A 24,088-nucleotide genomic window follows, 5' to 3' on the forward strand; every position below is an offset into this window, starting at 1 on the left:
TTTAGGTAAGCTTGGTCTGTGTTACTGTCTTCAGTTGTCTGAACCATTGAAAAACAGACACGAGTAGAAATCCTATGTAGTGAAGGCAGTGGAGGAGTTGATTTTGGAACAGTATGCATGAATTTTAATGATTTGAGGACAATGAGCCCTTGCAATTTGACTTGTTTACTCTGTTCTGGAATGTCTCTGAAGACATAAGATGGTTACTAGCTCTATGTAAGGTCATGTTTAGAAGCTGATAGATGCTGTTAGTCAGATCAGCTAGATTGCAGGAGTTTTAATCCATTGAGATGTGAGCTGACAATGTAACATTTCTTCAGACCTCTTGGACAACTCTCAGTTTTCTTGATGTGATACCTCTGCTGAACATGCTGGAGTAGCTGTTCTCTGCTGTGGAGATAGAATACATTAGAGAGGAGGTGTTGTGCAGGACCTAAGCTGCTAAGGCAGCAAACTCTGCCTGACATGGCTTTTTTTTTTTTTTTTGGGTTAAGTTTGTCCCAGCTCTGCTGGTGGCAGATAAGTAGTAGGAAAGGGCCATGAAAAGAAAAGAAAGCAGTAGAGATGGAAGAAGGTACAAGAAAGCAGAGACAAAGGTGTGAAGAGAAGGACTTGATGAAAGGACAATTCAACTGAGAAGCTTCCATACCACTGCTTTAGATTTTATGATACTGGTGATACTATGAGGAAAATTTGTAATTGTCCTATTGTTTCACCAAATTGAAAGACAGTTATGTTCTTTAATTAACTTTTCTCCTAGACATTGAACGTGTGTAAGTAATTGGCTCTTGTACCACTAGGGAATGCATCATTCCAGTTAAAAGATCACTGGTGTAATTAAATCTTTAAAGCATTTTCCAGTTTACAAGAAGTATAAAGAGATTGTTGTTTTGGCAAGTTTTGAGCAGAATATTATGGAAAATAAGCTTTTGCTTCTTAAATTTTCCTCTAAGTTTAATGAAATAAAGCTTGCAGAATGTTTGTATAAGCTATAAGCTGGTGTATTTTTATTGGAATCAGGGCAAATCACATATGTGCAGTTCAAGTAATGGATTTTATTGCAGGGAATAAAACCACTCCTAACAATATCTTGCCTTACTGGTTAAATGCAGTATTTCTGTCATTCAGTTCTAGGCGTTGAACTGTGGCATTAAGAGTTGGCTCTAACAATCTGTAGCTGTGATCATTCATTTGCCCATATGAAATGCTCTTCATAGTCTTTCAGGTCAGGCTTTCAAAAGATCACTTTTATGTTCCATTTATCAACTTTATGCTTAAAAAACATACAAACATCTGAACCTTAGGGAATGCAAGAGAGCAGTGTCCCAGGCTGGCTTTCTGTGGAGCAGTGCAGCGTGCTAGCAGTAAGCTGAAATGGAAATTGTCACCTCTAGTAATTCTGCATGGGGAAGATTTCCAGTGTAAAGCTACCCCATGGCATTTTTGTGAGTTGTTGTATGTAGTGGAGTAGCAGTTGTGAGGAATACCATACCCGTTTTCCTGGTGGTGGGGTTGGAATTCTTGTACTGCCTGCAGCTCTGCATATTGGGTGACAAAGGAAAGGAGGGTTTGACTCCTGGAAAGCAGAGGTCAGTCTAATGGATCTGAAAAGGAGGCACAGTGGTGCATGCAGCAGTATGAGCTATGTTTTAGCCTGTAATGGAGAACTTTTAGACAGGAATTCCGTTTCAGGCATAGAGTAGGTAAAAATAGGTGTCTGAATCTGTAATGCTTTTACAAAGTTTGTGAGGTTGGGGAGTTTGTGCATTTGGTTGGGAGGAGGCCACTTTAAAGTACCAGTGCAGCTTCTTAATTTAAAAGGTTGGGGGGGGAAAAAAAGGTGCTGTAATGTTATAAAAGGGGTTTGTAACAACACTTAGGTCCAGCCTGCAGGCTGCTAGGATGATAAGCGTTTAAAGGGGAATGGAATAATTGCAGCTTTTTTGGAAGGAAACTTGCTCATTTTTTCTCAAAACTATGTCTTTGTTTCACAGCAAGCAAGGGCAGAGCAAGAAGAGGAATTCATCAGTAATACTCTATTTAAGAAGATTCAAGCTCTGCAGAAAGAAAAAGAAACACTTGCAGTAAACTATGAAAAGGAAGAGGAATTTCTCACTAACGAGCTCTCAAGAAAACTGATGCAGGTAATTGGTGGCCTTGCTGATGTTTCTCCCAAGAGCCTCAGGACTGACTGCTGACCTAACTTTTGTGTTGGTGTGACTGCATTCTGAGGGAAAGCTGACACTTGATAAAAATAAAGCGCAAGAAGTGTAGTGAGTGACTTTTTTTTTTTTAACATGTTGCTTTAAAGTTTGCATCTGTGAACTCAGCTTTGAGAACCTGAAAACTTGTATACTGATGCAAAAAACAGGGGTAGCATGCAGTAAATGTCAGCTGTCTTCCAGACAACAGTTACTGATTAATTCAAAATGTCAGTGAAACATGCTTTCTTTTCTGGAGTATTTGGTACTTAACACGAGTCCTGAAATATTAAATTTTATATACAAGGATGTGCAGTGATGCTCGAAGGAAACTTTTTCTGTAAGTTTGTCCATACGTGTAACAAAACCATTGTTTCTGCTGAAGTAAAACATAGAAGTTTTATGGTAAAAGTAAAAAGTTGAAGATGCTGGGACTATTTGTGGCTGAGAAACTTCTTGCCATTACCCAAGTTGCTAATTTTTAGAAAGTGATTAAGTATTTGTTGGAAGTGTTCTGCATGGTTGCTCTGCTCTCACAGTCTTGCCTAAATACCTGCTTTTGGCCCCTGTAGAAGACAGGGTACTAAGTTAGGGGAGTGTTTAATGTGATCTGCCTTTTTCATGCCATTAGTTCTAAGCTTTGTCGTGAAAAATGAAGCACTTTAAAAGAAGCTAATTTGTATGTTGTAAGCATCGTTGTGTTCTGCAGCTGGAGACTGTAGGCATGTTTCGCCATGCAGTTGGGAAATGCAGTGTTTGGAAACACCACCAGAACTAATCCCATCTGGTGCTTTTGTTACTGGAAATTGGGCATTCTCTCACTTTGTCTCTTTGGTGCCTGTTATCACACAGGAAGCTCAGCAGCAAGATAAAATATCCCTTATTTGGTATTACTATTTCCCCTTGCTGTTCTTGAGGACTGACAAGAACGTTTCTGAGTAAGAGACATGTTTGGTTTCTAAGCCATACATTTTCATTAAAAACAGAGAAGCAGATGGCAGTAGAATATGGGTATCAACTGTTCTTTTCTAATTGAACTAAGATGTGGATATCAGTAGAAAAAACTTTCCACTGAAGTCTCTTGCAGTAAAGGGAGAAGTGGTATACTGAACAATGTTCTTTAATTTGAAAGGGAGATGTAGAAATCTGTTACAGAACCAGATGATATGTGACTGTACTGTACATTATAAGGGGGAAACTAAAACTTACTTTAAAAGTAAAAACATGGATTACACCTGATTTGTTTAAAGGGTTTTGGAGTCATATAATGACCTTGCACACAAATTTGTGCCACAAAGTTCTGCAGCAAGTAAATTGTTGTATCAAGTAATTGCTTCAAATATGCCTAGCCTTCTCCCTAGAATTTGAGAGATTGTTTTAACAGGATTTTTTGAACTATCTTTAGCATTCGTAAATTGCTAAAATTATACAAAATAGATTCACACATTGCAAAGAGAAATATAAACTTCTTGTCAATCAAAAAGTAAAATAATTTTTTATTTTTCTTTGCTATGGACTTTCAGAAACTATCCTTTGACTGTTGTCCCAAAATAAAGAAAAAGGTAACACTCAAAATGGCCAAGGGGGTGCTTGGCTAGTTGCTATGTATGAAAAAAATGCAATGGTGGTGTGCTGTTTGTCTATTAGAAACCCTTAATTGGTGCAACTTCATTCTCATTGTTGAGAGAAAGATGCAGAGAAGCATCTGAAGCAGAATGCAGACATAAACGTGGAGTTATTCTCATCTTTCATACAGCATCTGGAGAAAATCCTCAGTTGTGGATTCAACGTCATCCCATAAATATTACCCAGCTTTCAGCAGGCAAGGTGCAGGCTTCTGCTGAAAGAAAAAGCTTCATAGCCGTAACTACAAGAGTTTGGAGGTAAAATTGTGACCACCACCTGCAGCCTTAAATTTTGTTCCATGTGGCCTTGCTGTAAGCCTCATTTAGCTTTGGATAACCATGGTTATGTCAAGCAGAAGATTTTAAAATATGGCAATTCATAAATGCACCTGTCTTCCAAATTGTTCGTCCTGAAGCTGTGTAATTTCTCTCAGCACCATTAGGTAGCAATTTTTGAAAGTAAATTGTGAGTTTGTCCTCTCTGACTAATAATCCAGGTAACTTGAAAATGAGAACAGCTGTCAACATCCTGGTGGTGGTGTTGGTTGTTTGCCTGTGAAGGGTGAATGGCATGGAATTTCTTGCTTAGAGGTTTACCTGGAAACTTCAGTGCACAGAGGAGATAAGGATTATATAAATGCTCCTCCACAAAGCCAGAGCTGAAACTTTTGTGGCTTGTGCATAGGCACCAGTGGTGTTTCTGTTTATGGCATATGCTGCAAATGTTATTAACCCTCCCCTTACACTTGTCAGCAGGTTCTGTTTTCCATACTTCTGGATTACTTTTCATACCTTCACGGTGGCTCCAGACTTGCAGTACAGGTGGAGGACTTGTTTTAAAGCAAACAGTTTAATATTAAAACTATATTTCTGTTTGTGTGTATGCTGAATGCAGATCTCATTTCATGGCTTTATTATGTCTTCGATGTGATAAAATTGCTGTGAAATACAAAACCAGAATATTGATATATTCTCCTAAGCATCAGTAATGTGGTTGGCAGCTTATAAATGATACAGAAGAAATGGTCCCTTCCACTAAAGAGCTTACCTGTAGAATTAGGGAACATTTAAATATTAACATATGTTCCCATGAAAGTAATTTTTCATCTCTTCAGAGATCCTGGACTTAATAAATCGACACTAGAATACTGAGGAGTTGCAGGCAATTTTTTTTAAGCAGCAAAGAACTGAAAATAATACCTGGTGGTTTTTGTTTTCTGAAAGTTTGTCCATTTTTTGAAGGTTTTGATTCTTCAGTGATGAATCCTGGAAATTATACCCGCATAGAACAACAGATTAAAAATTGGAGAAGAGAAACTCCTGATAGTACAAGCAAACTCGTTATTTAGAAAAGAGGGCATTATTGTCACACATCTCATGGTCAGTTTAGAGTTTATTACAATATATTTTCTGTAATTGGAAAGTCTTCCCATTATACAGATGTAGGGCTACATTCCTGGCTAATGTTTTTTTAGACCAGGAAGGTAAGATAATTATAATTTCCTTTTTTTAAAATTTCCTGAGATTTGTGAATGCCAATACTTACCATTACTCACTAGAGTGTAGCAGTTGTCTTTATTAGGAGAATAATGAGCCCGTAAACACCCACTTCCATTTTTGGTATCTTTGCTCTGGAGGGTATTCTAGCTAAATTAGATGCAGTCTTTGGATAATGACTTAACCAGGAATATAGTAGTCTCCAGTTGGTTGCTCCACTGCTCTTTGGGATTAACTCTTAATCTCTGGGTTTGCCAGGTAATTTTGGTCTGACCTGGAACTAGATTTACAGCATTTGTGCTGTCAGATATTGTACATCAAATGGGTTCCTGCCTTTTGGGTGAGCAAGGGAAAAATTGCATATGAATCTGATGTTTTGTCTAAAACTTTGCATTTTGGAACTGAGGAGAGGTACTTCTGCTAAACTGCTTATGATTTGCACTCTCTCAAGTTTTCAAGTATTCATAATTCTGCCATATTATTCTGTTGAAAGGCACCTAGCAAAGAGACTTTTATTACAGTGCCTGTGTGCTTGTTGCTTTGTCAGACCTTTGTTTGTCACAGTTATAGGGGCTTATGCCTCTCGTTCAGCCTGACCTCTGGAATGAGCTCCCTGCATGTTTTTAAAACATTTTAAATGTGGGAACTGCCTGCCAGCTGCTGCAGTGCTCCTCCTAACAGCCATTAAGAATCCCCCAGTTCAGCACTGTGTGCATTATTGTTATAGGACACAGACTGTAATCAGGTTTGCAGTATTGGAAGAAATATTTTTTAAACCTTTTACTGTATGCCAGACTGAGTCTAAACAGACATGGTAGCACATAAAAGGTGTTTCCACTGGAATAATACTGTCTTTCTGGTGCCATGCCATTGCTTAATAATATCTTGTTATAAGTAGCTTTTACTGCCTCTGCAAACCAAATGAATGAATGTATAATTGTAGATAGATTTTCTTTTTTTCACATAATTATTAATTTTCTAGGTTGAGTGTTGAAGGAGCACATGCATCTCAACAGAGGTCTTACAGTAAACAAAAGATTTTATCACTTGCATCCCTCATAAAGTTCTTGTATGCCTTATATACATTTAGTATATTTTCCTGTGTACTTCATGTAATTCTATTTTTGCTTACCTGATGAAGTCTCTGGAAAGCTTGGAAATTTTTTTTTATGGCATCCTCAATCCTTAGTCATAGAATAGTAGCAGTATTTTGCAGAATATCATGAGAAGCGTTTCGATGCAGGCTCTTCTTGCAGCAGTGGACATGGATGTGTTGAGTTACTGTTTTGGAACTGAAAGTAGAAAATCTTGAAAATTTACCATTTGTGAAACAAGGCTGCTCCAAAGAAGAATTTATTTTTAATATTGTTTAATCTTACAGAGTCAATTACTTCAAATTGAGCACCAGTTCCTTTCAAAATCAAATTCAGATTTTTTCAACACCTGTACATTTTTGGCGGTGCAAATTTGTCCAGGTAGCTGTCCTTGAAAGCAAGATGTTACAACATACCAAGATAATAGTATGTGTAGTCAGGCAAGTTAAGTAATTGGATGCCTGTACAGAAATGTTTCTTATGTAAGTCTGATTCTTGAAAATTCTTTAAAAAATGGTAAGTCTGTAAACATAAGCTATTAGCCTTCCTGCTCTCAAAAAAATCATGTGTCAGCTCAAGGATGCTAATGGGATTGTGCAGAATAAACAGAGCCAGCTCATCTATCAGTTATTTGATGAACGTTGGACATAAAGAGGAGGCAAACTGCAGATACAAAATTATTAATAAATAGGATTTTCAGGATGCAGTGAAGGAAGGAGCGGACAGCTTTTGAGCCTGGAATACTTAAAAATAGACTGTACAAGGTCATTGTCTGGGTGATAAATGAGGGTTCATTTTCTAAGGGGGAACTTCTTCCATTGGCTCCATTACTTCATAAAAACACCTCCCTCTATCTCAGAAGTCAGCCGGTACAGTAAGGAAGGAAATGTATTCCTGCATTGTATGAGGGCACTAGTTTCTGCAGAGAGAGAGTTTTGCTGTAGTTGTTTAGAACTTAAGTGAACTGAGGCACACCCTCCTGCTGCTGAGCTTTGTGTTTGATAGCCCCATTCTTACTTCAGACTAGTCACTGTCTCTCTTGAACCAAACCCATCTCTGATTTTATGGACCTTAAAATTCTCCTTCAGTTTTCACATGCAGTTCGAGATCTTTAAGACATTGGCATCAAGGTGACACTTTCTAACACATTTTTCCTTCTCTTTAGCTGGCAGGTGTATCTGTAGACCATTGTTACTGCAATTGCATATAATGAAAAACAGTTTGAAAAAAACTCTTTTGCTTTACTAAGTAGGATAAACACTATCCATTTGTACCAGAGGCTATTTTTCTCATTGTTAGCAATTCTGTTTTTTAGCATTAAGGTTTCATCAGTAACTGATTTTTTGTTGTTTTGTTTTAGTTTTGTGATCAAAGGAAATAAAAGGGAAAAATTATCTTACCCTGTATGAGTGACAGACACCACTCATATATTTTGGGGGTGTTAGTCATAATTTCCTCCCTCTTTGTAAAATGAAGCCAATATTTTCTATTCTAAGTGTTTTTAATTCTGATATTTGTTTTAAGTGGTGAAAAATCAAATCTCAACATTAACAAAACCCTGAAAACACAAGCCCCAAGCTTTTCCCATATGTATATTGCCAAGTAGTTGCTGTCTGCCTGGTGCTCTTCCTCCATGAGCCTTTTGCCTTGAGCTCTCTCTGCCAGACTGCACTTCACAGAACATTTTATCTCTAAATAGGAGCAAAAGGAGCTGAATTAACAAATGAGCAATTTTAGCTTGTTTCAAAATCAAAGTCTCTTACTCCACTGGCTATCCAGTGACCTTGATTTGTGTCCGTGACTGCGAGATGTCTCTCCATTTCCTCGGGTTTTCCTCGCACATTTAAACACTGTGATCTTACGGAATATTATGTGCTACCCAGAAGAACTGGCATAGAAAAAATTAGCAGGTGGAAAAAGGTGCTTGCAATTTTCAGTGGATGGTCAGAGCACAATGTAATTACACCATTGTCTCTTGGTGACATTTGCTTTTCCTTGAGCCAGGTTCATGTGTTTGTACCATGGTGCCAGTCACTGTTTTATCCACAGGAAGACTTAGATCCCTGTCTCAGAGGGGCTCTACTCCAAGCAATACTTGATGTTAAAATGGGGGGGGGGGAGGTTATTTCCATCTGCTTGAGAGCTTTGAGAGTTAAATTTTTCTTTGCCATTGGATGTATTAAATGAAAAAAAGAATCTCTTTGGTATTAAGAAAACGTACAACATTGATTTGAAATAACCAATATTTTTATGTTATCGTGAGAGTATGATTTTGATAGCATCAGAAAATAAATTAGAAAATTTTCGTTGTTTGTAAACTCATTGCACAGCAATTTCATTAGTACGACTTTAGTCACGGTTTTCAGCTTTCAGCTGCCTGGAGAAGCAATTGCTAAGACCTGCATTTTGTGCTTTGGGTGCTCTTGAGATGATGCATTTAGTTAAAATGAATACTTTTGTGAACATTATGATGGATTTTTTTTATTTTGGAAATGTCTATAATGCATTATATATAGTATATGAAATAACCTATTTTGATTTTACTTAATTCAGTAGTTGGAAATGTACTTTTTTCTGCTTTGCAAATATGCAGCACAGTTTAAAGTGCACCTTTTGGAAGGGCTGTTGGGTGGGTTGTGCATTTTGAAGTTTTTTGAGAAGCATCAGCAGAGAATTTAATATGCAGGAGGAATAAATGTTTAAATAAACGTATAAAAGGTGCATAAGTTCATGCTTTTGTTTGTTTAAAATATTACATGTCTCCTGAATTTTTAGCTGCAACATGAGAAAGCTGAACTGGAGCAGCATTTAGAGCAGGAACAGGAATTTCAAGTGAACAAACTGATGAAGAAGATTAAAAAACTGGAAAATGATACAATTTCGAAGCAGCTCACCCTGGAGCAGGTAACTCTTTAATTGCATCATTATATGACTGAGGAAAAAAAAGTCCTTTTTTTGTCCTAGATTTGACTTAATGTTTTAAGTGTGTAAGAAACTGGGCAGTATTTAAAATATAGAAAAGCAATAGAAAAGTGACATAACTTATTATGAGAAACTTGGATTAGTTTTTTTCATGACCATTATATCTATTAGTAGCCTTTCTGTGGGCTTTCACGTCTGCTGGACAGCATGACATGCTTTTGCAAGTGACTTTTGCAAATGCAACTTTTTTGTAAACAATGCTGCTTTTTGTTGTTCATCAGCTTCCACTCATGGTGCTGGTGAGAAAAGACTGTCACTTCTGATGGTGTTAAGCACAGTAGTAAATGATGTTTGTGGTCTAGTTGTGCTCTAGGTCACCTTTTGGTGGCGGCTTGCATAGCACAGCCCTGGAACTGTGAGTTGTCAGCTGTGTGTATTCTTCAGAAGCCCTGAAGTTTGGCTACATCCAGCTCCCTTTCTCCCTAGACAGTCATGAAGATTGCAGAGGCAAAACACCACTTGTTTGGCTGTGTTTCAACAGGGTGTTTAGACATTGGGAGTGCTCTTATGTCTGATTTTAGGCATCTGCATCTCAGTGTTGTCAATAGGAGACCTTTTGACTTAAAAGGCAAACTGGTGAAACCTGCAGGATTGTTGAAGGTCTCCAGATTTTCTGGCATGTGCAGGTCCAGTAATTCAGGTTATGTCTGTGATTTCTTCTGCCATGGAACATTTTGTTGCTGGTGATCTGAATTGTTACCAGTTTTGTATGATTCTTCTTTTTCTGTTGATGTGGATAAATTAGTTAATGGCGATCTCAATGATCAAGTGAATTGTCTTGATTCTCATGGTAATGTTCTATGTGGAGAGACATATGGAACAAACTGAAAAATTAAAAGGTAGGAAGGAATATGTAGCTGCCAACAAATCCTTACCCAGCATGGAAATTAGCATGAGGTTGAAATAACTCTCTTAGCCACAAGGTGGTGGTGGCTGCCACTTAATCAAAATGCAAAGTAAGCTTAATATACTAAGCTGTTGTCTTTGAAATGTTCGCATGAGCCAGGGCTGAAATCTTCATGCTATTTTTTTTGTTCTGGACAGTCAGACTTGTGAAATCATAAAATTTGAAACGTCTTGCTACATCTAAATGTCAATGATACACTGTTCAAAAAGCATAGATGCACAAAGGTCTTTAGTATCTGGCTTTGAAAACTTTATGAGGATGTTAAAAATCGCCTATCTTGCTTAGAAATTCCATGTGAATTTGCATATAATTTACCATATGCCTTTGTTTTCTCTCACAGTAAGGTAGAGTAAGGTAGAGCTTCAGCACATTTTCTTTCCTCACACAAATTAAAAGTGCTGATTGTGCTAATTAACCAGCTGATGCAGCAGCCTTGGGGTATGTGCTGTACCTAGCAGAAAGCAGTCCAAAGTTGTGGGGAGAGTCATGTTGCCTTTATTGTACACGGAGGGAATTAAGCAAGAGGGATTGACACCGTCTGCAACACAACCTTCAGAACACCTGTTAAACAGGGGTTGGAAGGAGAACTCCAGCAGTGCTTTGAGCTGGGCTGCATTGAGATCTGTCACTAATCAGTGAGCAGATAATTACAGCATATGTTCACTAAAATGTTGTTTATAAAAGAGAGAATGTGAATTATCTATGCGTTGTGTTCTTTCTTTCTGCTTTGCTTTTTTTCATCTGAACTGCTTATACCACAGGTGATCAGGTAGCTGATTTGTGGTTGCATAGAATGTTATTCCTTAATAAAGATTAATTGGATTTTAGGGTTGAAATGTGACCTGAAGTAATACTTAAAGTCAGCCTGAAGTCAGCAGAGCATTCTTCTCTGAAGGCAAGTGGTAAAGAAATTTATAGCATGTGACTATTTCATTAACTGAATGGCTCAGTTAAAACAAGCAATAATGTTCTGTGTTACAGTTCAGTGGTTTCATAGGAAATAAATAGCTATCAGGATTGCCCTACAGAGGCCAAACGTGTAGTCTTGCTGTTACTATTTTTAATTGCTTTTCTATTTCATACATTGTAGTGAGAAAATAGAACTGATGAAGTTAGGAGATGACAAGTAACTAAACTGCTAATAATCATCTCCTTTGTCTGCTTTGGAAGGAGCAGAATATGTGATAGTAAAATCTTTGTGGAAGACTTTGTTGGAAAGCAGCAGAGAATTAAAGCTACAAAGGGCAAGGTGCAAATGAGAAGCAGAGAAGTAAGTTTTGGGATAGTGGGCATAGGCAGAGATGAGCATATTCAACTTTGATTTGGAGGACATTCATTTTAGGAGGGAACAGTTGTGCTTGTTAATAAGTTGGCAAGACAGTTGGCAAAGCAGTAATACAGGAATGCACATATAATAGATATTTTAGCTGCATTTTGAAGTAAAGTAAGTGCATATGTGAGAGAGGGAGAGAGAAAGAAGAAACACAAGTGGGTGTTGAGGGAGGTTAAAAGGAATTTTACTCTGAAGGGATGGTTGAGGTCTGAAAAGCAAGCAATGCTTCCTTCTTTCCTTGTTTTAATGGTCAAAATTAAAGTGATGTTTGGTCAGAATGTGGCTCTGAACCCCTGTCTAGTGACACTGGTATTGACAGGGCTTCTGGCTTAGTCCTGAGCAAAGTCCCATCCTTCTTATTTTATTTCAGAATATTAGCACATTTCTAAAAAATTCATTGATTGGACTACATTCCAAAGTACGTCTGAAACTGTCGAGTGCCAAACCAAATACACCAATTCTTTGAATTCACAGCTCTGAACAGGATGCTGCAGTTTCTTCTGCTGTAGGTGCCATTCAAGGTGTTCTTGCTCCAAGCTTTAAAATCCTGACACTGGAAGGAACTGGCACAACACTCATGACCAGGAAAGGAAGGTCCTTGTTTCCAGTATGTTTTCATATTGCTGGAAATGTGGAGTTCTAGATCTGTTTCACCTGGGTTCTTTGGAGTTTTGTCAGAGCAGCTTCAGGGCACAGTGCAAAGCTTATTTGTGTATCGTTGCTGATGGTTTGACTTTGCCATTGTGCACGCTCACCTACAAGCAGATTTATAACTAATGGACTCCACTGCCTTGATGATAATTGCTATAATACTAAATGTAATCTTAGATTTTTCAAATCCAGACTTATAAATAATTTACTCTGTCTTTAGATTCCAATGTGCTCTTCTTCCTACCATTAAAAGATATGGATTTCTTTTCACCTCTATGTTCTTGTGGGTTTGTTTGTTGCAAAATCAAAGCATAGATGTAAAAAGACTAAAAGTAGGTGAGTCTAAGCCATGCTGTGGTGAAATGATGCAAAAAACCATTGCTGCAGAGCTCATACCTGCATTCACACTTTTCTCATCGTGATTATCTAGATAGATGTGCAGTGTAATGGAGATCTGGGTTTTGCTAATGTAGAAGCACAGTGTGCAGATTCCCAGGACATATTCCAAAGTTTCTTCCCTCTGGGTGTTCCCAGCCCCAAGCATTGGCCAGACTGGCTGAGGAGCCCTGAGGCAGAGTGCCCTGCTCTCCTGGGGCTGAGACCTTTGCTTTCCTACCACTCCATCTCCAGCTGTGTGAGGAACAAAATTGGTCAGGATCCAAATTCTCATCCTCATGGGGAGGCTGAAGCATGTTGCTTCTGACTTCTCTTTTACTGAGATGTAGGTTCCCTGAGCTGTTAATGTACATCTGGAAACTCAAACATGGAAAGATTTGCTAGACAGTGTTTCTCTTTCTGAGTGTGTTCCCTATTACTCATCAATGTCTGCTTGTGCTCACAGTAACTAATTCCTCTACCCTTTAAAGGAGAAAGTTGTACATTCGTTAAACTTGCACTGGTAACTAAAGTGTGTAAGTTTATATTTTGTTTGGTTTCTCAGCATTAATTTAACAGTCAGCACTAAAAGTTTACATATTTAGATGCTCCATAGCCCTTCAGCCAGTTATGTAATAAATGGAAGTCACTTAATGCTGTTTTCTAATTCTGTTTTCAGTCTTTCCATTTTCTAATGTGAGATTATTTGCCCTGCAGAAAAGTGGTGTTAACTAAGGCTTGGCTTGGAAAAATGTTTCCATGTTATTTTCCACCTGCAAAGGTGTTGATCTGTTCCCAAATATTTCATTATTGACAACTTTTTGAGTTCAGCTATATTGCTACAGACTAAGATCATCTGTGCCTCTTAATATTCTCCTGTCTTAATACTTGCATTGTATTTCTACAATTAAACACTAATAATAGGTTTCTTCATGTATGGGTCTACATTATATCTTCTTCTATTAGTGTTAGTGTAGAAGGTTCTACATTATATCTTTAATTACCTTGTAGTAGAATCAAGAATGCTTGTACACACAGTAAGTGAACGTGATTAATGTCAAGTTAAGCTTTTAGTTTTATAAAGCCTTTGCTAAGATAGAATTACATTTGTTTAGCTAGTAGGGATTGATACAGTAACACTTAAGGCAGTTCACATAACTTTCTTTACTATTTTTATTATGTCCTTTATCTAACACTTGGCACACAAGGCAAACATGGCTTTTCTTCCATTTCTGGAGTACTTAACTGTGATTCTTCCACTAAAAACATCTAAAACTTTTCAAAAGAGCAAGCATCACTGTAGTGAACAGTAAATTCAGTTTGAATTTCATAATGTCTTTAAATACACTTGTAATGTCATCAGTGCCTGCATGTCCAGGGTTCATAAGCAGGTTGTCTCCTGCTTACTGGCCAGAGACAAGTTCTCTGAGAAGAATTTCTGTTAAGGATGTAACAACTGTGCACTTACTGAATCTCTTGATTTTTCCAGTGCATTGTGTCTCTTCCCCTTCTCCTTGCTCTTGTAAAAAACATTATGTAAAATGGAGTTGTTGGAGCTTTCCTAATGACAGGTCCTTGCAAAAAATACACATCCTTCATTTTCATTAATTGTTTTTCCTCTCCAGCTAAGACGTGAGAAGATTGACCTTGAAAATACTTTGGAACAGGAGCAAGAAGCACTAGTGAATCGTCTCTGGAAGAGGATGGATAAGCTTGAAGCAGAAAAACGGTTTGTCCTGTTACAGTGCACTTGTTACTATGGGAGAGGTTTTTAATACATCATGTTCTGGATTAAATTAATTTTATTCATTGTGGGACATTCATTTCTCTCCCACAAGTGTTGTCTAATCTGTGAAAACCTGGAACAGGAACCAGTTGTAAAGTTCCTTGTTTGCATTATGCCACATCATTGATTGCTTAAAGTAGATAAAACTAACCAGTGTAAGAAATTAGCTGGGAAAGCTTGAAGGAATTTAGTGAATCTTTTCAACTGCTCATAGCCTCTTTTTAAAGCTTCTGGTTTGTGGTCAGCTTTAAATTAATGGTATTTTACTGTGTTCATTATATGAGAAGCTCTTGGGTTTTTTTCTCCTGTCTGCTTAAAGAAAACTTCAGCTTTTTCTCAGTGGTGTGCACTCATGTCATTGAGACTTTCCAGTGCTTCTTTAGCAGAAGTTAAGACAGTGACTCTTTATATTATTGGAAAAGCTAAAATTAAAAATATGTATGAAAGCAACCATCTCTTAAATGTTATACAACAAGAACTTTGTTTGGGGAGGAAGTAGGAGAGAATAATGAATAATTATTAGTAGTACCTTATTTTTTTATGTGCTTATTGTTACATTAATGTGACCCTCTGAATCTTGGCTGGGGCCTCAGAGAGCAGCTGAGCCTGAATGAACTGCAGATTTTGTAGTTTTATTTTACAGAGCCCTGCTGTGTGGAAGGTGCTCTGAAGAGCTACATGTGATATTCAGCAGTGGTAAATCCATAGCAAGATGAGACTTTGGTAGGATTTTTGTGTATCTTGGATTTAAAGCCTTCTTTAAGGCAAACTATTTCTGGTTTGATTTGTGTCAGACTGTGGCCCTCTCTGCAGGGAGCTGTGCTGGAGTCAGACCTGCTTTGGTGCTTGTATGGTACACCTGAATACTGCACCTGCAAAAGGTGTTTGCATAGTGCTGTCCCTGCTCTTCAGAGCAGAGTTGGATCTGGCCTGTCAACGTGTTCCTTCTAAAGTTTCATGCTTTCATGATGGAAAACGCTCCTACGTTACCTCCAAAAATCATAATTTAGAACCTTTAATATCTACCATGTGCTTATTTCATAACAGAAGTTCATTAGTCCTGAGTTTACCATCAGTAATTTGAAGTGTTTGAAACCTTGATGAACACCTTAATACCTTTCTGTTTGGAAATTTAAAAAAAAGGGAGTCTATTTTACTGTCCTTCAGAAAATATCTGTGAAAATGTCCTTATTCTTTTGATAGTGGTGAATTGCAGAAAAGCCTGTGTTTCAAGACAGACATACTTTACTCATCATTAAACTTCACAATGTGTCCTTTCTCCAGGAACATAAATGTAAAAACTTGTAAGAGAGTAAATGAATTTTCTTAGCAAAACATTGTGTAGTAAGTAGTGTTTGAGGACAAATCTGAGATAACTATTTGTAGTCTAGAATCTGTTTTTCCTGAACTATTTATTGTAACATTTTGGAATGTCAAGGTCTGAATATGTTAGAAAATTCTTCTGTACTAGGACAACAAATTTTACCTTTTTTATTTTGAGTTAAAAACTAAACATTATAACTCCTCCCCCGTTTATCTCCCCTGAAACAGTAGTTAAATTAAACCCTACATACCTGTCAGAATCCTTGCAGTGGCTTTCTGGGGGATACAAGAGGTTTTCACAAGAATGGAAGCTAAAGTTTGCACTATTTTTCATACAGAATTTTGCAGGAGAAATTAGACCAGCCGGTGTCTGCTCCACCATCACCCAGAGACATATCAATGGAGATAGACTCTCCTGAAAATATGATGAGACATATCAGGTTTTTGAAGAATGAAGTGGAGAGGTTAAAGAAACAACTGAGAGCTGCACAGTTACAGCGTGAGTAAATGAGGAAATTTGTTTCAAATCTTCTGATGTTTTTGCCTTGTAAGATTTTTATATGTATTTTCTTGAGTTTAAATTTAAGGTAGAAGTATGAAAAAATGGGGCAGGTTTTGATTGCAACATCTTTATAATTGCAGTGTCATTGCTTGTTAAAATGTATTTTTTACTGTAGTTTAGGGTGTTCTTTGGGTTTACTAAAAGGATGTCTGAAAGAATCAAAAAATAATCCTTGACTATTTTGTGCCGGAAAAAGATGTATCTATCTTTTTTCCCAGAAACTTAGCAGCATTTCAACATGCAAAATTTTCAAAACGTATTTATGGCCTTCTTTGTAGGAGCTGTGTTGCAAATTAAGAATTATTCAAAAGAATTAACAGCTAGTGTGGGCTGCATTTTGCCCTGCCTTCCCAGGAAGGGGCTGTGCACTGAGCACGTGGACTCAGCTGCCTGGAGGCTGCTGGCACCTTCCCTTGGACTTCACAGTGCCAGTCCTTCATTCCTTCCTGCTGAATCTAAAATTCCTGTCTGAGAGTCAGCAGTTCTGCCTGGTTCCGAGTCAGTACCTTACACTGCAGTTGGTAAGTGAGGAGATACCTCACCACATGGCCAGAAAAAATTGGGCAGATGCTGAACAGTCAGTATCATCCCCGTCTGGCCAGCCAGGCTAACTGGAATATTTCAACCTCCATTTAGAGAAGGAGCTTGCTAGAGGCAGCAGCCTTCCTTCAAGACAGAGATGATGGATCAAGAGTGCTCTTTCGCAGAGACCTTGTGCACAAGTTTGTGGCATTAATCATTTGTGGCTGTTAAAAGAAGATAAGGACAGCTAATCTTTGTACTTGCAAATTCTGCACTGCAGCCTTCACTTACTGAAGTTCAGAACAAGAGCAAGGCCTTCAATTAAAAGTCCTCTGTGCAAATCCAGCCTAATTAATTTCATTTCAAGTATCCTCTATTTTTAAGTGGTTTCTTTTTGAACTAATGTGGTTTAGAGTAAAAAATTGAAAGCATTAATGTCAAATTCACATTGAAAATAAGAACTAGGTTTAAAAGGACTCTCTCCCTTTGTGAACAGGTTAAACAGAACTCCAGTACAAATAGCAGAGCTAGTAAGAATGGTGGATGTGACAGTCTGCAAGCAGATGAAACTGAAATACAGTTTTCAGATTGGTGTTTGTAATACATGGTCATTAGAGAACTTCTAGTATTTTTCTTAAGTACTTAATGAAAACTACTTATGAAATTCTTACACTTGTTATAACATTTTTTATTTCTGAAACACTTCTTGGAACTGGTTTGGTATGATAATAGTGTACAAGAAGCTACACTGTTATATTTAAAAGTGATATTTCCACAGAAGAGAAATAAATCATATGTTCTTAATAGTTTGAGAAAAAGTTTCTAAGACAGGAATGTTCTTTACCTTGAAGGATCCTGCATAAAAGAGTGATGACAAAGCACTGAATTGTTTTGTGTTTTCTTAATGTCAAGGATTTAACTGTAAGCTTGCTCAAGCATTACAAGATCTCACAAAATGCACTATATGTCTCATAAGTCTTTTCATCATATATTCTGTTTTAGTTAAGTAATCTGTCACAAAGCTCTGTAACTTTTCATAATTTGACTTTATCACTTTAAATAATGTGATACCAGACCGTTTTAGTGATGTTTGCTGAACTTGTATAGAACTGACAACTCAAATTGCCCTTTGATGTAAAGAGCAAGCCTCTTGATGGCTTTTAACATCAAAATTGAATGCAATTTTAATATTAGTATTTTAATATTGGTACATGTTCAGTTGGACAGTTTCTATGATAAGATGTGTAATTGAAAGAGTGTTGTAGAATATATATAAGGTAGCAGTTGTAATACAAGTTTGAGTTTGGAGTTTCAGAACTTGTGTGTGCTTCGTCCTTCAAAATGAAAATATACCTTTAAAATAATGTCTTCAGTGTGTTGCAGGAAAATCTTTGTAAATGTGGAATAGCATTATTTTTATGGAGCAGGAATCGGTATTTTTTCTTAATGGTTTTAGTAATGTTTTCTTAATAAAATTTTTCTTTCTTTTCAAATTTATTTTAATAAGTACTTTCTGGTTTGTGGTGATGGTTTTTGCTTGTTTTTCTTACACTTTATTTTCAAACTTGTTGTCAAGCAATAGTTTATTTCAGTAACTACTGTTCTGAATTGGGCTTTGAACTAATGACTAAGAGGTGAAAATTTTCACTGATCTATCCTGAGCATTTTCTACACCTTCATATTGAAGTGTTGGAGTAAAATCAGACGCAACATACTTGGCTGCCTGAGAAATTGAATTTTAATCAACTCTTAACAAAATGATGAATTTCAGATTCAGAGAAGATGGCACAATACTTAGAAGAGGAGCGACATATGAGAGAAGAAAACTTGAGACTTCAAAGAAAATTGCAGAGGGAAATGGAGCGCAGGGAAGCTCTCTGCAGACAGCTGTCAGAAAGTGAATCCAGCTTAGAAATGGACGATGAAAGGTTTGTGTTTTTTTGGCCATCCAGATGTGTTGGACTTATTTAACAGTTTTTATACTACTTTTTGAATATTATGGAATAATTTTAGAAGTAACTTGTATGTGGGTTTAATATGCATATGGAATTTCAGCACAGTCCAGGAATTGTATCATTGTTGTACAGAAACTGCATTAATTTTAACAGTGAGGAAGAAAATATTTGTATCTGAAGATTGTTTGAGTTTGATAATATATGTTGAAATAAATACAGCTGTGGAGTTGAGAATCAGGATAATTTGATCACACCACCTTTGTTTAGCCCCTAACTTGGTAACTGCAAGGAATTCTGTGAGGCAGAGATATCATCTTTACTTGGGCCTGATTTGTCATTTGCAGAAAGTAAAATATGTTCAGCCAAATAACAAAGGGATACTGTGTAAAACCTTTGAGACAGGCACCATTTCTAGAACTGTTAGGTTGTTCTTGGTGTCCAAACCATAATATCCTTGATTCTTTTTCCTCTATTGCAAGCTGCTTTGCTTGCCCTGACCTTTCAGATAGTCTTGAATTTTTCATGATTTATATTGTGCCTTTTAGTGTTTTCTCACGTCATAGAAATATGACCGTGTTACATCTTGGAAGAGGATTTTAAGAGTGTTTTATTAAAAATGTACTTATTTCTTATCAGATACTCATTATTTGGTTGCATTGTTGTATATTATTTTGGATTTATGGTGGTCCTTTAGAATATATTAAAAAATTACTCTGTGCTGTGTGTTTTTTCTGATACTGAGAGATTTGTATTTCCTCTTGGGTCTTTAATATATCTGTTATAAGATGTAATTTACCAGAAACAAAGTACCAGATATTTTGTTGCAAGGAGTACCCTTAATGCTCAAGGTAGTGTGTTCATTCTGATGAAACACCAAGGCAACTTGACCTATATTGCATTAGCATCTGGTATTAAGATGTAGCAAATACTATATAAATTAAAGTGTTAGAGACAGGAGATTCTGAGTTTGGATTTTTTTCTTAATTAGGCTTACCTTTTCTTCCCCTATTTACAGTACAATGGAAGTACAGACAAAATCTAAATCTATGAGAATTACCAGTATTGGTCCAAAATTGTAGAATATGGAAATTATTTTCTATCGCCCACTTTAAGTAGTGGTAACCAGGAAGATGCATGAAAATTTGATTAGCTATCCTGTATTTCTGAGGAATTGTTAAATTTGATATTTTTTTGGTACTACAAAGGCCTGACAGAGTAACTCCAAGTATTTGCAATGTAAGTAATAGAAAGCAAAGTGAAGGACAAAGCAGGCATTAGTAGTTAACCTGAGAAGACAAAACACTTATGGAACTATGTGCAATAATGATTTTAAAATGTCAGGTTTTGTCAGCTTCCATCTTCCTAAAAATGATGGTGGTGATGGATCAACTATCCATTTCTTTCAGTTGCATTCTGTTAGCTGATGATAATTATTGCTTGTAGCTGAGGGCAGATGAGGTTGCTTTCCTGAATATAAAAGACATAGCTCTCCCAAAGCCTCTTTCTCCAGAGCAGCAATAGCTTTGTTTTAATCCTCCATCCTATTCTTTGGAGGGTAACACCTGAAACCAGGATGAATGCAAATGGGGTGCTGCTGTTCCACATCACCTGAGCCAGGTAGGGGGATGACTTAGAGGAAACTCTTATTTGTGTAGAATACAAGGGAATTAAATCAGAGATGCTGCCTTGCTGAACAAACACACTGGTCTGCACTGGAACTTACTTGTGTGTTGCAGAGGTAGCTTAGTTCAGTTTCACTGATCTTGTCACTGGTAGATCTTTTAAAAACTTATGTATTTAGTTAAACCCTAATTCATTAGTTTGTTGGTCTTGTGTTGTTCTCTATTGCAGCTACCTTTTGTTACCTGGTCTACCCAAGTTCAAACCAACTTTGGTATCACTTCAGTGTACAGCCTGTGATAGGGCATGTGGATTGTTAACTCTGAATATCCTGGTTAAAAACCAGGAAGATGCAGTGTCAAAGTATGTTTCAGATAGTGTATGGACAGACCTCCAAGTAGTCATTGTGAGTTCCATCAAACAGGAATAATTTTAATGCTGTTCCATGTTACTGGGTATTTTTATTATCATGGGGAAATTAACACAGCTACTAAGAATTCCTGAGCACACACTGACAGAAGAGGAGAAAAGTAAGAGTCAAAGGGCTGTTAGGTAGCAAATTTGGCTTGCTGCTCTGCTGTGTCCAGTTAAAAAATACAGCTGAATATAATAATATAAACCTATGTGCACTGACTTGCAACCACATGGAGAAGGTGAGCAGGGGGCAATCTAAATCTAGATAGTGACCGAAAAATCTAAGTGGAGAGTGCCTAACCAGCCCAGCCTGAGACTGCCAGCTTAGTGCTGTGGGAAAAAAACCCATAAAATCTCTTGAGATAGAAACAGCAAGTGGCAAGTAGGAGCAATTGGTACTATTTTTATCCTTTTATATAGCACTTGTTATCTGTGAAGAAGCTTCACTGTAATCAGTGAATGAAGGATAAATAAATATCACTAAAATTATTACAGGTGGGGAAAAATTCCTTGCCTCAGGTTCTGATCTGTTCAGTTTATCATAGTGAAGCATGGGAAGTGTCTTGCAACACTAGAAGTACCTTTAGTGAGATGGTCCTGGGTTGAAAGTGTCTCTCTTCCAGTGGCAGAAGACAGGGTGAGCAAGTGTCTAAAAGTTGGGATCAGAGGGATTCAAGCAGGACACAGGACATGTTTTTAATGCTGTGGCTGATCAGCTGTTGGAACAAATTATGAGTACTTTAATGATTTCTTCACCCTTTTTCATGATTTCAGATTAGTGCTGAATGCCTTTCTGGAAGATACACTCCAGCCAACCAAGCTTTTGAGTTCAATGTAGAAATGATTTGTGAAGTGCAAGAATGTAGAATGGGTCAGATTGGATGGCATGGTGTACATCTCTGACCTTAATATATACTATTTAATCATATGCAACATGTACGGTTTTAACTGCAAATGCCTAAGATAAGTCCAGCTGTTTCCATGGAAAGTTAAGCCAATGTCAGCAATGACAAGAGTTCCTGTCATGACTTCCTAATGTGATTCTTATGGGAATTGAAAAAAATCACAGTGAAACATTTAAAACATGGCACATTTTAAAAGGTTTGATCTAATTATTCTTTGCCTTTTTTTGTTAGATATTTTAATGAGATGTCTGCACAAGGATTAAGACCTCGCACTGTGTCCAGTCCTATCCCTTATACACCCTCACCAAGTTCTAGCAGACCTATATCACCTGGTAAATATTTAACCCAGTTTCTAAAATTATTGTATGCATCACATAGTAACGTGCCCTATTAATATATTTAGGTCAGCAGCTTTTCAAAGCTAGTTTAAAGAAAAAAAATCCTGCATCATAAATGCAAGAATAGTTTTGCCTTAGGTGTCTTCTAGTGCAGCATGTTCTTGGATGGTGACCAGATATTCTGTATTTGAGATCTGTGGACAGATACTGAAGATCAGTTAAGTAGCGATCACTTGAACTTTATTTCATTTTTGCTCTTTTTTCTCTCTTACTGTCTTTTCCCCCCCCCCCCTCCCTTCCCACACAAGTTGCGCAACAGGACACAATTCAAATGGATTTCTAGAGTCTGATGAAGAACTAGTAATGAGACTGATATTGTACTCTGAATCAAAACTTCTTAGAGAAGTTTAATCTTGAACATGTTGGAAAAAAGGTCAATTTTCATTTCTCTTCAGTAGAGAAATGGCTTTTGTACTTCTGCTATTTTCTGTTATTAAATAATAACTATAAAATTAATAATTCCCATCTCACGTACTTTGTATAACAAAGGCAAACAAACCTTTTCTGAGTTTCTAATTACTGAATATATTACAAGTCAAATGAAATGCATTTGTGTTACTAACACGTTTATTGACTGAAATTTAAAATCCCTTAAAATTGCACTTGGACATTCATTACAAGTTGTTGGCAGTGGGTGTTACATGGTGCTCGCAAACACCTTGTACATGAAGAAGTGAATTGTGCGTGCCTTGCTTTCCCACATTCACCTCTGGAACCTGCAAGGCAGATGAGATGTGCTCTGTGTTGACACAAGGTGGGAATGAGACATTTTATTGCACAGGTCTGCTAGAACATATAAAATGTCTTCAGATCCTTTAATTTTCAAGGTTGACTGTGGTTTCTCAAAGGACTATAAATAGTTTTCATCCAGGTGTTGCATGTGTGAAAACCAGCTATGGCCGTAAGGCATGTTATGGTGTTAGAGATGAGCAGTGTGACTATGAGTTTTCAGAAGGGTTTTGCATTTCTGAAATGAGCCAAATGACTTGACTTTCAATGTTCTGCAAGGTGTGTTACCAAGAAAATAATGCACATTTTCTTATCCCTTTCCTGTAACTGGGTGCACAGAAGTGTAGTTTTGCCAGCAGCTGCTCTGCAGTAACGGCTGGGCGTTCGTTGTTCTGTGTGCAGCCTTTCTAACAGTGCAGTATCCAACTGCAGGTTGGATCTGCAGTCACACAGGGGTTATAACTACTGCTCTGTGTGGGACAGATGACCTGCTCACTTACAGGCTTGCATCTTACACTACTTAGCAATGCACCCTGTTTAGGTGCTGATGTGTTAGTGCATGAGAACTCTGTCCGTGTATTCCTACGCTGAGACTGAAGTGCATTCCTTGTTCCCTGAGGACTTGACTTCCCATCAGTAGTTGATTCAAGAGTGAGAATTTTATCCCACAGACAAGGGATGCTGAAACACACTCTGAAACACAGCTGAAATGATCATTTCTAACAAGAGTTTATGAGTTGGGAAATTTTGGTATGGTAAATGTTCCAGGCTAGCTTGTCTGCACAGGCAGCTGCATTAATCTCCTTTTCATCTGATAAATTAACATCAGCAGTTGGGAAGTTTTAGACTTCAGAAAAACAGAAACAGCAGTTTGTTAGAGAGCTAATGATATCAGTAGAGAATTTTGTAGAGCTGTCTAGGATAAATTAATGCAGTAATGGATTAAAGCAAACAGTTTTTTGACAGTATTTTGTATCTAAAGTAGTGCAGTAAGATGATGTCAAAAATGTCAGGAAAGAATAATAAAGCAGCAGGATGTTGCATCAATTATTTGTATGACTTGGCATATTTTATTCAGGAAAAGATGTGCCTTGAATATGTGGAAGCAGAATTTGTAACCAGTTAGAAATACTATCATTTCATGTGGATTTTACTGGATCAGATTCTGGCTTCTGAATCCCAGAGTCTTTTGTGCCTGCATGGCTTGGG

At 37.3% G+C, this 24,088-nt stretch overlaps 1 protein-coding gene across 1 annotated transcript in view; it reads left to right on the forward strand.

The window, feature by feature from the left end:
* Nucleotides 1-24,088, forward strand: part of CCDC6 (coiled-coil domain containing 6) — a 47,275-nt gene that overhangs the window by 17,409 nt on the left and 5,778 nt on the right. Inside the window, exons 2-7 of the mRNA XM_062496197.1 lie at nt 1,995-2,144; nt 9,193-9,321; nt 14,291-14,394; nt 16,113-16,273; nt 18,630-18,786; nt 21,984-22,084. Of these exons, the coding sequence (XP_062352181.1) occupies nt 1,995-2,144; nt 9,193-9,321; nt 14,291-14,394; nt 16,113-16,273; nt 18,630-18,786; nt 21,984-22,084 (802 nt within the window). The remainder of the gene's footprint in view (nt 1-1,994; nt 2,145-9,192; nt 9,322-14,290; nt 14,395-16,112; nt 16,274-18,629; nt 18,787-21,983; nt 22,085-24,088) is intronic.

Source organism: Cinclus cinclus, chromosome 7, assembly GCF_963662255.1.
Source record: "Cinclus cinclus chromosome 7, bCinCin1.1, whole genome shotgun sequence".
In the NCBI taxonomy this organism is placed as follows: Eukaryota; Metazoa; Chordata; class Aves; order Passeriformes; family Cinclidae; genus Cinclus; species Cinclus cinclus.